At 44.1% G+C, this 14,538-nt stretch overlaps 1 protein-coding gene across 2 annotated transcripts; it reads left to right on the forward strand.

The window, feature by feature from the left end:
- The first annotated feature begins 2,744 nt into the window (after positions 1 to 2,744).
- Positions 2,745 to 4,815, forward strand: LOC125759616 (uncharacterized). Of its 2 annotated transcripts, XR_007417249.1 has the most exons (3): positions 2,745 to 2,852; positions 3,316 to 3,428; positions 4,552 to 4,640. XR_007417249.1 is itself a non-coding variant. In XM_049418628.1 (2 exons), the coding sequence occupies exons 1-2, from the start codon at positions 3,336 to 3,338 to the stop codon at positions 4,813 to 4,815; spliced, it is 357 nt and encodes a 118-aa protein (XP_049274585.1). In that variant the 5' UTR covers positions 3,289 to 3,335. The 2 variants fall into 2 exon arrangements, 1 of the variants encoding a protein (XP_049274585.1); XM_049418628.1 differs by lacking the exon at positions 2,745 to 2,852 and having other exon boundaries at positions 3,289 to 3,428; positions 4,552 to 4,815.
- Positions 4,816 to 14,538: the final 9,723 nt, after the last annotated feature.

The raw sequence follows: 14,538 nt of genomic DNA on the forward strand, positions 1-14,538 counted from the left end.
ATGAGTATTACAGCGCGCCTTCGGAGGTACTACACACTTCTGACTCACAAGACGTTAAGATAGACATGACTTGTAGTTCAGGAATCCACACCTATAGCCTGCAGTGACATAGGATCGCCGCCATTTGTGAAAGTTTGTGAGTTGTAAATGAGTGGTAACCTGTAGCACAGGATGTGAAAAAATCTGCGACCGCTGACACCAGGACGACCAATCTCTGTGCTACAGCACTGACTGCATGGTCAATGTATTGGATGGCTGAGTCACTATGCATCCCGATTTAACCCGATTGTCCAAGGCCGGCCAGCATAAGGTGCATGCATTCAGCAATTGCTAGGCCCGCTTTCGTTCTAAGCCAATACCAGACGCATGTGCGACAATATTCGTCTTAAGCGTCACAATCAGTGGCAATTAATGTACTCAGTATGACTTTTGGCTGCTGAATCGTGGGCTCGATTACCGCTCGGGGATATGGAACTTCGAAGTTAGCGAAGTGAACAAACGCTGGTCAACCGCGTACGTTAGATGATGCAAGGTCTTCGTAATTGTTCCGTAAAGACTCTACGTTGGCTCCTATATTGTTACGCAGAAAACACACACGCAGGATCATTGTACACTTTACTAACAAAACCGGTCGCCGTCTTCATGCTTCTTCCACCACGTCCTCTTCTGCTCCTGTACTGAGCACATGGCCCACAGTGATCCCTTATTGCTCCTTAACGATATATTACCAATAGTGGTGGCTTAGTTGCATAAATCTTGCGTAATTTATAGTGGTTCATATGCTGACTTCACTTATGAGGCTGCCTCTGGAAAGTCACCTTTACCGTAACGCCACTTGAATGGAGGACAAAGGAAAATCCAAGCAGCACCATCTGAACATCAACTGCCTCGCACAAAGAAAAAGCGGGACACTAGAAGAGGAATCACGCACAGACAGACGAAGCGCAGATGCTCCGATGAAACTTGCTGCGGTGTGCAAAATGACTGACCCAAACTGTAAAGAAAAGAAATCACGTAAAAAAAAATCGCCAAGCTGAATATGCTAATTGCGTTGAAGGAATCGTTTATCAAAATCCCCTAACATGTAACCGTGTTTATGTCGGACAAACAGGTCGTTGCCTTAACGACCGCCTTCGTGAGCATGCGTACAACGTGAGAAACAGGACAGGGGGTGGCTGGTCCTTCAATGCGATAAATGTGGTTGTAAACCTGAGTTTCAAAAGTGTACTGTCCGAGCAAAAAGCCGAAATGAAATGACACGCCTAATCTCTCAAGCTCACAAGATCGCTTGTCTCAAAGACCTCAGTATAACCTCTATCTTTCATATTCAGCTAACGAAATTGTACATCTGACGGGTAGAGCACGTTCATATTAAGCATTCGCTGTGTAATACGCAATGTGTGTTCCATCGTACGTGTACCTAAGTTCACGTTTCCAGCCAATAAACTTTTGATAGTATCAACAAGCCCAAGCGGCAACTCTCCTGAAGCAGCGTCAACCTACAGGAGCAGCTTGTGCAATATTATTCGGCTACGCACGCACATTTATATTTCCTTCGTTTCCATCCTCTAGGGCGTTGTGCGTGCTTACTAAGCCCGCCAGAATGGAAATACGAGAATGTTAGCTCACTAGGCAAGTCCGGGGGTGCTATTCTGGACATTGTCAAATTCCGCCATGTTGTCAAATTCCGCCATGTTGATGATTTGATTGGTCACGCGAAGTCGTTCGCATTGTGGCGCTGCAATGGCGTTACGACACAGGAATCCGCGATGACGTAACGTGCCAAAAAATAGTAAATTTTTTCCGAAGCAACGCTTCGCCATACTCTGTCATGTAGAAATAAAGGTTTGGGTGAAACAACGAAACCGAAATATGGTACTGAGCTGTGCCTACGGTCGTTTTTATCGAAACTACTGCTCGCTTGACGAAGAGCCGCCATGTCTGCAACACGATTGGACATTGCACTGATGGCGCCCATTGCGTCACAGGATCTCACTTTTTGTAGCGTCAAATTGACGTTGCGTGACGTTGCATCCTGCCAAATTTGCAGCTTAAAATGTGAGAACGATGAAGTGCCCAAAATTGGCCGCCATATTGTTGTAAATTGAGTTGCTTGTTTGATGTGCAGCCTCACATACGTATGTGTAGATGTCATTCCGTGAGTTACTTTACACGCATGTTTTCGGTTAGTAATATTATAAGGTGTTGTACATGAAGCTTGCTTGTTAAAATAAAAGGTTATTGTTTAATTTGGCTTGTTCGAATTTGCGGTTCTCGCCGCAAGAGAACGCTAGATAAGCGAAGAAAAATGGCGCTGCCCTTTGTTGTGTAGTGGGCCGTGGCTGGAGCTGCAGGAAGCATCGCGAGTACCACGATGCTTTTGTGATGACCGATCAATTATTTCAACTGTGGTGCCGGCTGACGAAGGACACTGTGCGATGGCTGTGCGGGGAGCTTCGCCAGGACCTGGAGAGGCGGCGTACGGACACGAGAACAGCCCCGTCCGTTGTTGTTGTTTTTGTTGAGCTACAAGTGCTTTGCGCCCTTCGCTTGTTCGCCACCGGCACTTACCACGACACGATCTCGAACAACGAGGACGTGGCGACGAGCTAGTCCAGTGTGGGTCTCACGATTCATGCTGTCATGGAAGCGATCGTCGAGCGCCTCGGCAATGAGTGGATCGCCCTCCCTGCCAAAGGGAAGGCTTTGTCCACATAGATGCAAGGTTTCAAGGCTGCGTTGAGGTGGTCGACGACACGTTCGTGGGCATAAGTGGGCCGTATGAAAAGGACGATGGCAACAAGGCTGCTTACTTTTGCCGCAAGAACTTTTACGCCCTCAGCGTCATGGTGGTGAGAATAAATTTCATCTTATTCAATCTCGCGCAGGCTGTTAGTAGAATGCAAATGAGGAACGTGAAAGAGCTTTTCGCCACTCTCCAGTATTTTAACGACATTTGCCGTGGCTCCAACTGCAGTGATAGAAAAGAACGCAGTAGTCGCGGTAAACGGAGTTTCCGTCACTATTTAGTTTTGGCAGGGTTGACGTGACACCACAAAAAGTTCATCGAGCTTCATATTTGATCGTGGTAGCTTTTAAGAAAAATAATGCATGAAAGGAAATCAAACGTGCTGATTGCGCTCTAATTTCATAAACAGTTCTATGCAGACATGCAGTAACTGCCACATATGAAATGAAAGATACAGAGAACTCGAGAGAAATAAGTGCGTTGGACCACACAGTTACAGTTGTTCTGCATGTAGCTGGTTGTATTGCTGTTGCCGACTTCCTTCCAATGCAAACAACACTCTGCAGGTATGTGACCAACCCTGCCGATGACCGCCCTCGCACTCGGGGCCCGTGCACGACGCCTTTATGTGGAAGACATGCACCGTGAGCCAGGACTGGGCAGTGGACGCCGTGGCCAGGTTGGTGAATAGCTGCTTGGTATGCAAGCGTGAGAATGCTTGCGTGGTGTCTTAGTGTAGCAAAAACATTATTCATGGTAATTTTATTACACGCTGCATGGTTCTTCACTACTCAAGTCTCTTTGTCCAAATTTCTGCCCTGTATGTTATTACTGGCAGCTACCTTGGTCGAACACTATCTACTTTAGTGGCACTCGTGTTCCCTTGAATGAAAATTCTCTCATGCACACATTTGAGAAAACAAGTCATACTGAGACCCGAGGTGGCACACAATAATCCGACTTGCTCTCAGTGTATAATTGCAACTTGTTTTTCTATGGTCATGGGAAAGACTACTAGTGCAATAGAAAGGTCAAGCATGAAATAAATTTTCATGAAGAGACTGTATGATCCTTTATTATAAAGTGATGGAATAATAAATAGTAAGCATGCGATGATACAGAAAATGCTACACTCTGAGGCTATGTTAAAAAAAGAATACATCAAATACAACTGCCATAGACGTTGTACATTCATAAATACAATTATGTGTAGAAAGGACAACTTGTATAAAAAATACAAATAAGCAAGCACAGCCATGTGCTATATAGCAATAAAATAAGTCAACTGACAACTCAAAGGTATTTCAGTGATGGTTCATAAAAAGCACTAAAAAACAACTCAAACGGTTGCAAAAGAAACCTGCTGTCACGTTTCATTGACGGCCTAAGCACAAAAAAAATCTAAGGGAAACCAAGCCTTGAGTGCGCTGACCGTCTGCAGCCGCACATCAGTCCCAAAAGAAAGAACACCCTTACCACCAAAGAAGATGCGCCTTCTGTCACTCGCCCCTTCTTCTCTATGAAAGAAGTTAAGGGCTGCAGTTCAATAGCTTCGTTGTCATTCCTCCTGACGAAGGAATTGAGTTGATAAAGCCATTTTTTCGTTGGAGCATTTCAAAAGCCGTAATTATGTAACCTAACCAGACAAGCAATTCTGTGAATATGTCTAGCTGTAAAAAAAAAGGAAAACAGTGCATATCAGTGACACGATGTCTTCGAATAAGTTAAAAGAAGTGAGAAAGGAATAGTACATATTCATGTATACATTCATATTATGCTAATTGGAACACTGTCCTCCACAGGTGATAGTGCATACTCGCTTCAACCTTGGCTGCTTAACCCCATCCCTGGAGCACATCCTGCAGAATCCTCTGCTGCCCGATTCCACCGCACCCACTCTTCACTGCGGTGCGTCGTATAACTGTGCACTGGAGTCCTCAAGGCCCACTTTCGGTGCTTGCAGAGGTACAGAACACTGTACTATGGCCCACTCTTCACGTCGAAGATCATCGCAGTTTGTGTCGTGCTTCACAACCTCGGTGTTTGGCAGCAGCTGCCTGAGCTAGACGACATCCCTTGCACTGAAGAACTCGATGAAGAATATGCGGACCTTTACAACAACAATAGCGACGATACGACTGCAGTAGACATGAACCAGGCGGGTAGGCAAAGGCAGGATCACGCTCTGTAGTGGTTCACAGCTGGGCACGACTCGATGTAATGGGGTTTACATTCCTGCGAGATGTGCACAGAAACGTGAAACACAGAAGCTCTTGCTGTTTCTCATGACAAAGTAGCCACTTGCATTGTGTTCGATCCTATACCTATCCCCTGTACTTGTGTTCTTGCAGGAATTGTATTCTGACAAAAGCTTCATTGTGTTCGTTCATTGAGAGCATGCTAATTGTACCAAGCAGTTAGGCAAAAGCGTGCTCAGTTTCTGCCGCAAATCATAGCAGGACTAGTTTGTTGAGACCATAGTGACTCTGTAAACAGCCTGTGTTATTTTGCAGCAGTGCATGCAACATTGAATGTCATTCCAGAGCATTGTTTTCGGCACTCTATTCACAATGCGAACCCATGTGATGACTGTACGAGTCTGGCAGGTGTGTACAAAAGCTCTATTCATGTAGTAGCCACTCGTACATGCAAGAGCACAAGCTTGTTGTGGTTGGTAATCTATGTAAACGCTTATAGGCACAAAACGAACCAGTACCGAAAGGGGCAACATGGGCACAGCACTGTGTAGCTACTTTCTGTCCTTCTGTCCTGGTTTCTCTGGTGGACTATAAAAGTTTACATGCAAGAGTAATACATGATATTTCATAATGCATTGTGAGTCAATTGATCTTCTTCTGTTAATTCATCATTGTGAGTCAATTCATCCTTGCAATAATAAAAAGCAGTCAAGTTGTCTCATTGCTTACATCATTGTCTTATCATTCACTGCTGCCAACAACAACAAAGGATGCCTCTAATATTGTACCAGCCATTTTTGAAACCAGCACATCTGCATAAAAGACATCTCTTTGAATGCAGTTTGTGCACTTCTTAGTGTTGCCAGTCCAATGTAACATCAACTGCATGAAATACTACAATTCCTCTTCTTTATTGTGGCCATTATGCACTTCTTATCCATATGTTGTAAGCAACGTGGAAGTACCTTCCACAGTTAACACCTTCGGAGGTGCATCACTTCTGTGGATTGAGATTCGCCTAGACTTTATCTTTCAGATTCAACTGATCGCGCGTAACGTGAGGTCCTGAAACGTAACTCTTATTGCTTCTGCTTATGTATATTTACATGATTGTAACTTTTACTCACAGTAGTCCTTACGCATCCTCAGCAAAACATATAGCACCATCTTAATGATCACGACAGTTCAGGAAGATACTTCGGCATCGGAGACGTTATAAATAACTCAGCTGGCTGTTGGGCTAGTTGGCACATTACTTAAGATAAACTAGACGCGGAACAGCCACCGCAACAAAAAAGACAGAAGGAACAGAATGGGCATTATTAATACTTGCAATGCTGTGCAGCTCCTTATAGCGCTTCTGGACGCCGCGGGCCCTGGGAACGAAGGGCCACCGCAGCCCAAGACGGGGTCGACGCGCATACTTGTAACGATGCGGGCGTCGTCCACCGAAACGTGCGTCGCCAAATCGGCCATCCGCCTGTTCTCCTGCAATAAGCATGTGCATAGCTGAAACTTCAACACCACCCGAGTGAAACGCAAGCTTACCTGACTGCACCGTCATTCCGCGCCTCGAGCTCCAGCTGCCGCCACTCCGGCGGCGGCCTGCTGCTGGGGCCCAGGCGGTAAAGGCGCTCTGTCATCGTCTGTCACGGCTCCCATCGTACCTCCGGTAGTAAGTTGCAAACCACCCTCCCCATACAGGGACGATCGGTAAAAAAATGCAACATCGCGGCCCACTGTTCGCGATCTGCCGACATAACCACAGAACACCTACACAAAACAACCAGCGAAATAACGATGTCGGCAATGTCGACGCTGGCTTGGCTCGCTCGCTTATTGGCTAAAAAAGTTACTATGGCTTTGTCGCTCATCTCCAAATATGGCGCTGAATTGCAGACGATATCGTCCGCTTCACGACTTTAAAACTAAATGCTTCAGTTTCCCTTTATTTTTTTTGTTGTTGCATTTACAATTGCAGAAACAAACTGTTACTTAATTGCGCGTTTCTTTGTATTTTATGTCCACTTCACGTCACGTTTCGCAAGCATTTCATGCGTTTGCGTCATCATTGTGTACACGTCACGCCTACGTCAAATTCGACAGAAAATGGCGGAAGTCCAGGATAGCACCCCGGCCTTATTACTGTAGATTTTGCACTGTAGTAACCAGTGTAAGTTCGAAGGAATCTCATTTCTTTCACAAACTTTCAAGCGTGCCAAAGAAATGCTAATTTCTATCATAAGTTAAATTTGCCATTATTATTCGATTACCACTTTCCATTCGCACTGTGTGCTCTTGCAAGCGGGGTACGTCATGTTTGGGGCACATAAGCTTACTCATGCCGTTTCAGGCTTTTCATCGGTGTCAGAAACAAGGGTAAGACGCTGAATAAGCAACGAGTAAATCAGTAAGCGATTGATTGATTGGTTCACTGATTGAATTGTTGCTTGAATTCAACTTATAATAATATGAAAGCTAGTCAATATCTTTCCACCGCAGTCTGCGATCGCGCAGAATAATCGTTTTACGTCACGACATAGAAAACTCAACTCGTGATTGTCCTTTCGCACAAATGAAAAACGTTAACGATTTCCAAACATTTTTTTTTTATTCGCGTAAGTCACTATTGATCGCGTCAGTTAGCTACACTACGAAAAATGAATTTCTCGAAGTGAAGACTTCAGTGCGATCGAGGTTCAGTTTTGATTGTGCTGAAACCTATACTTCGACACAGCAACTTTTTCTCAAAGTTGGAAGGGGAGCGCATGCATACGTCTCTTCTGTGTTTGCCTTGACTAACGGTGCGCATACGCGGGTAACACGCGAGGATCGTGTTTGGGTATACCTTTTCTTTCGATGCAATAAAGCCTGCAATCGTGAGTAAGTGCTCGTGTTGTGCTATTTCTTGTCCCTGTCGCATAACTCTTTTAATATATAAGTATGAACCAGTACCAACTAGCTCGCCTTCCCGTTTTCCTTCAATTTTTTTTTCGTCAAGGTTTGCAGATGCTATAATAATAATGAAATTGTTAGGGTTTGACGTGCCAAAACCAGGATATGATTATGAGGAAGGCCGTAGTGGAGGGCTCCCGAAATTTAGACCCCCTGGGGTTCCTTACCGTGGAGAGGGTCCACATGCATTTGCGCCTCGATCGAAAATACGGCCGCCGCTGCCGGATTTGATCCCGCGACACTTCGGCTCAGCAGTCCAGCACCACAACCACTAGACCACCGTGGCGGGTTAGTTTGCAGAGTATTTGACAGAAAGGAATTATTTTAAAAAAACATTGTTTTCCGCGCTTAATATGCGTTTACCAAACGCGAAACATCGAATATAGAGAACTATAATTAAAATATTGATTATTTTTATCTTAGGGCAACCAATAATAGAATAGTAAATGCATTGAATATATAAAGTACACTGGTGTGGGCAATCACTGCAGATAATTCTGAGAAGTAGCCCCGCCACGGTGGTCTATTGGTTATGGCGCTCGACTGCTGACCCGAAGGTCGCGGGATCTAATCCCGCAAAACGGCTGTTATGGCCTAGTTGGAAACGGTTCATCTTTTAAGAAGCGCGAAATGACACGGGGACGAAGCATAGACACACACAGGACAAGCGCTGTGTGTGTCTATGCTTCGTCTCCGTGTCATTTTGCGCTTCTTAAAAGATGAATCCAATCCGGGCCACAGCGGCTGCATTTTCGATGGAGGCGAAAATGTTTGAGGCCCGTGTACTTAGATTTAGGTGCACGTTAAAGAACCTCAGGTTGTCGATATTTCCGGAGCCCTCCACTACGGCGTCTCTCATAATCATATTATTAATTCTGACAAGTAAACTGGTGTCCCGTGCTATTCCGTAAATAATTCAAGCTTAACAATGGCTTAAATACGTGGACGTTAGGGATGATAGAAGTGCTGGCTTCCTATTTATTTATCTAAGAAACTATATGCCGAGGTAAGAAGCAGGCACATGCGTGACAAACGGCATTCAAGCACAAAGATCAGTCAAGCAAAAACAAAATTATTTACCTAGCGATAAGTAAGAACTGCTGCTCATTGCGAAAGATGGACAACGGTGGAAAACTAATACAGTGCGCCCCTTCCTGCTTGATAAGAAACGCCTGTATCATCTCTAGCGACTTGCTCGCAAATGTTCGGTCATACTGTAATAGCTCCAATCACTCTGCACATGCCTCCAGGCAACCTAGCACAGCACGTGTGCACCGCAGTTGTAGCTGGAATTCTGGCACATAGAAAGTGCACTCACCAGAAATTGCAGTTCATACTTGTTCTTGCCTTCATTTATGCAGCAATTTCTCTTCCGTATCTTCATGGCTAAGAAATACGGTTTACGCCTCGTTTTAGATTGCTCAAAAGTGCTATGGAGGCGTAATTAAGTCAAACGCGGCTGAGTCGTCGCCATTGAAGTGTGCGGCGCGAAAGAGCGTGAATAACTGGCGTGAATAACGCTTCGGCATCTCCGTGACTCCAGTCATTTATCACACGCTTGTCGTTACCACACTCAGCTTTTAGAAGCAAGCGCCCGACCAGCATTTTGCGCTAAACAAGTTCAGCTTTTTTTTTCTCCTGAAGTCCGAGTGTCTGGTTTCACCCTGCCAACGTCGCCATGCACCGATTTCTCATGACCCTCAACGAAAAAACGCTAGCCTCTCAACGGCGTGCGAAATCGGAAGTGGCGTGAGCGCCACGCACCCGAGAACATGGCGGCTCGGGCCTTTATCCGTCACCAGGGATCGCAACTGTTTGCAGGCGCCTGTTATGGCACCCTAAGTCTCAATCGGGCGAATCATGAGATCTCGGCGGCTGACCCCTCCTCGCCCAACGCTCTGCCGCCCTTTCCGCTCCTGCCGGTTCTTTCTTTTTATTCTTCAACTCAGTGAATCGCGCGCGAGGGTGATTTATTGCCCATCGTCGCACTTGGCTGGTTCCCTGTGTAAACCGACACGACCCCATTGGTCTCCACCGGGGCGGCCCAGACACTCGTGCTCGGTGGTTTCTCGATATGTTTTGCGCTGCTTTGGGCATATGCAAACGTTTCCTGTGTAACAAAGCCCCTCTTCAGTACTTCTATAAAAAAAGAGAGGAAGAAAGTGAACTCAGCAACTGTGGCAATAACTACATCCTACTCACCTGTGCTGCCTTCTTCTATATTGTTACTGATACAAGAGAGTCACGTACGCAGGCGACGGTCCTAATGTGACCTTTTCATAAGTATTATGATTTATTTTGTCTTGGTACATTAACTGCTATGTATTGTGCACTAATGGAGGCGTGTGAAGACAGAGCCTAATAAAATTTACTTAGTTCGATAAATTTGTAGTATATTCTTTCATATGATCGAGCTGTAATGATGGGGTATTTGTCCTATTTCGTTATTTATCACGGGATTTTATCTCTGTGGCTATAAATACTGATCGTGGCACTTTGTAAGGGATATGGCATAACGGCCAGATTGTTTTACCAAGGATGCATTCCTCTCCTTTATTGTCTGTTCAAGGCTTTCGGCTATATGCAGCTTCAGAAAAACATTGCTCCTTGGCGGAATGATATGTCGTTCACTGCATTACCATCAATTCGCTTGCTACAGTAATAAGAAAACATACGATATTTTTCAAATAAATCGAGTGTCCTTTATTTAGGCGTCATTTGCATAAACAAATCTTAGGATAATTGGGATCGTTTCACCGTTGCCGTGACAATCGAGTTAGGCATCTTCCACCGTATTTCAGGATATATGCCAATATGCACTGTTAGCTTCATTGAAAACCACGCAACAGTGTTATACAAAACATTAACCATACAACGGCATGCAAAGACTCCAAAGATCAGAGATTTCATGAAGACCGTTAGAAGTAATCACTAACAAGCACCTTAATGCCAAATAACTACAGCAACTGCACAATTACATCGTCCTGAAAACTCGCTGCGCCCTCTGATTGTTCTGTCTAGTAGTCGGTTTCTACGAGGGATGACATGTTACTGCGTGCAAGAGTTGTGGCGCCCGAACCATTCGTGGTCGATACACAAATGCGAGTATTCCTCTCGGCCAACGTTGTTTCTCTCTTAGCATTCATGATACATGCCCTACTGATCTCGCTTGCAGGCTGGCTTAGCACCACTTGGGCCGCACACGCAAATAAAGAACATAAAAGTTAGTTAAAAACTTACTCATACAGTAGACAATCTACATTGTGTGTGGCATTACTTTCCTTCGACATGCTTCTGCTTCTTTTGAGTGGCAGTATTGTACGCACCTCTGAGGGGAGTAATGTCTGCGTATTACTAAAACGACCAAATTTGAAAGAAACAGGAATAAATACTAAAGGCAAATACCTCCAATACCTCAGAAACTTACGGTTGGCAGAAGACATCGTGCTCTTACAGTCAAGGCAAGAAATTACAAAAAGATAAAATGTATTAAAGCTTCCTGCCCGAGCATTGCAGCATATGCCCAAAATCACTTTTATCGTGAAATAAAAATTTAACGTTGTACATCTTGCTGCATGTGTAGTGGCCATGTGTCTGTACACCTCGCAACAGCTGGGGTTTTTGGCAAAGGTGACAGCCTTGGTGAGTTGAACGTGTTATCTCGGATGACGTCAATATGTCGCATGACTTCCCTGACCTGCGATACACTGCTCGTGGTGGATGAAAAAAGATGTTTTGAGGCGATCACTTTGCAAGGGTAAGATGTAATGTTTCTGAAGCAGGATGTTAATAAGAAATGAAAATTGACAACCACCCGCTTGAAGCACGAAGCCACAAGGAAATTCATAAGGATTCCTCAGAAATAAAGCTTCTTAGTTGCCGAAAAAGAAAGAGCAATCCGTGTGGACTTCCTCGCAGCATTCGTTGATGCAAACGCGTGGTTGTCAGTTTCCCTTCCTTAACCCTTCGGCCACGATTCCGGAGAAACAATTTGCCATATGATGCCTCCATGTGCTTCGAGTTCTCGATGAATTCACCCTCGCACTGCCATTGCTAGCTTCTTGGTTAGCTCAATTGGCAGGCGGACCGCCCAGGAGACGAATTTTTCGGCAACGAAGAAGCTTCCTTTCTGAGAAATCCGTATCGGCTTCATTGTGGCTTCCTGCGACAAACGGGCGGATGTCAATTTCCCTTTCTTAGCCCTTCCGCCACCTTGCGGAATTCCACCGAACTGACTTTAAATAGGGTGTCAATACTTCTTAATGATGCGGAGTGTGTTAAAGCTAGCTTAGAGCATGGCGATTGCGGATGGTTCTAGTCTAAAGTGTAAAGTTGGTTGTGGCCCACTAATTCAGCGCGTTTAAAATTGGAAAAAAACATAATTTTTAACACACGCCGTTGTGGGGACTACGGATCAATTTTAAGCTACACTGGAGTTTTCTAACTTTCGTATAACTCTGAATACACAAGCGTTCTTCATTTTGGCCCCGTCGCTCCGCAGCGCAGTGGACATCATTGGACGCACGAATTCAGGAGAGAGAGACAGAGAGAAAAAATTTTGTTTTTATTTGTGCAAGAACAAGAGCTCTTCCTCGTAGCACCACAGCAAACCCAGAGGGTCACCGCAGGGGGTAACTGAGAGCAAAAGAAAGAAAATGACATATTCACCCGGCCTTGGTTAAAGTATTTACGCGTCGTGGAAGCTTAGCAAATAAGATGTCGTGCCACTCTAAGCTCGAAGGCGCGGGTTCAGAATCAGAACCACAATCCACTTTATCTCCAACACACTTGTTGGGGGTCCCCCAGGCAAAGAGCTGTGAAAAACAGCTTGACAGGACCGGGGGGCCACAGAGGGCAGCACATGCAGCGGATTTCGCACCTATGTACACTTGTAAGCAAAACAAACAGCATAATACAAAGAAACTATAAAAATCACTATATATACAATGAACATCAGAACACTCTGTATGACGCACAGAACATGAAATATTAGTGTTCAGCAAAGAAAAATATTTATGGCTTCATCAAATAATCACGCACATTTGATTTGAACACACGGAAGGGAGCACTAAAATTAACATGGGGTTTTAAGGAGTTGTAAAGTGCTGGTATTTAATATTCAAGTCTGGCTCTACCGTAGTTTGGGCGAGTATGTGGTACTGGTGTTTTCCTGTTACGTATGCTGTAGTCATGACGGGTGTCTTCTTTATCTTTTGGAAGCTTGTTTTTATACATATAAAGAGACAGTTTATAGTCGTGTAGCTTGGAAGCTTTTAGCATATTATGTTTAATGAATAGGGGAGAAGTGGGTAGTAGGCTTGGGTGTCCACTGAAATTCTCAAAGATTCTTAACAACTTTCACTAGTTGCTGAGAATTTCATTTTTAATTAGAAGTAATGCCATTTCGATTCCCGGCCCCGACGGCCGCATTTGGACGGTGACGAAATACAGAAAAACCATGCACTTAGGTGAAGTGCACGTTATAGACTCCAGAAGGGTCAAACTTAATCGGGAGTCACTATACTCGTGTTCATTTCGCAGTTTTAGTACGCGAAACCCCATAAATTATTTCACTAATTGAGACATTGCAATAGAGAGACGCGTCGGCGTCGCTGTCTTCAAAAATTGCTGGTCGGCGAGGACGACAGCCTCGGTGCGAAAGCTCCACAGCTCGCATCCTGTCGTGTATTCTGCACTCACCTCGCCCAAAACAAAATAAACAAACAAACAAACGTGAAATGGCCCGTGTGAGCTTCACGCACACGGAAAACTGTGTACTGCGGCAGCCGCAGAATCTCGAGTTGGAGCCATTGTAACGGCAGAAAGAATTCCTATTCCTATGGTATTTCTATGGTATTGTTGCAGCAAGTTCCTCAGAAGATGCCCCTATATACGCGTACCATTAGTGTCATACATACATACATACATACATACATACATACATACATACATACATACATACATACATACATACATACATACATACATACATACATACATACATACATACATACATACATACATACATACATACATACATACATACATACATACATACATGCATACATACATGCATGCATGCATACATACATACATACATACATACATACATACATACATACATACATACATACATACATACATACATACATACATACATACATACATACATACATACATACATACATACATACATACATACATACATACATACATACATACATACATACATACATACATACATACATACATACATACATACATGCATACATACATACATACATACATACATACATACATACATACATACATACATACATACATACATACATACATACATACATACATACATACATACATACATACATACATACATACATACATACATACATACATACATAAGGAGGCACCTGCGTAAGTACACCAGAAATTAAGCTTTTAGCGTATAAAATCTTTATTCGGCCATTGCTGAAATACTGTGCAGCTGTGTGGGATTCACATACAAAAAGAAGCGTTTCAATATTGGAAAAAATAGAGGAAATCAGTTAGCTTTATCTATAATAAAAAGAGCTGGCGGGCATCAGCTACATCTCTCCTAGAAAAAACTCAGCTCAACAAATTAGAAACTCGGCGATG

The sequence above is a fragment of the Rhipicephalus sanguineus genome, chromosome 8 (assembly GCF_013339695.2).
Source record: "Rhipicephalus sanguineus isolate Rsan-2018 chromosome 8, BIME_Rsan_1.4, whole genome shotgun sequence".
NCBI classification, from domain to species: Eukaryota; Metazoa; Arthropoda; class Arachnida; order Ixodida; family Ixodidae; genus Rhipicephalus; species Rhipicephalus sanguineus.

Coding starts and splice junctions, on each gene's coding strand:
- LOC125759616 (XM_049418628.1), top strand. CDS start 3,336: ATGACCGCCCTCGCACTCGGGGCCCGTGCACGACGCCTTTATGTGGAA. Junction 3,429..4,551: donor GCAGTGGACGCCGTGGCCAG/GTTGGTGAATAG, acceptor TGTCCTCCACAG/GTGATAGTGCATACTCGCTT.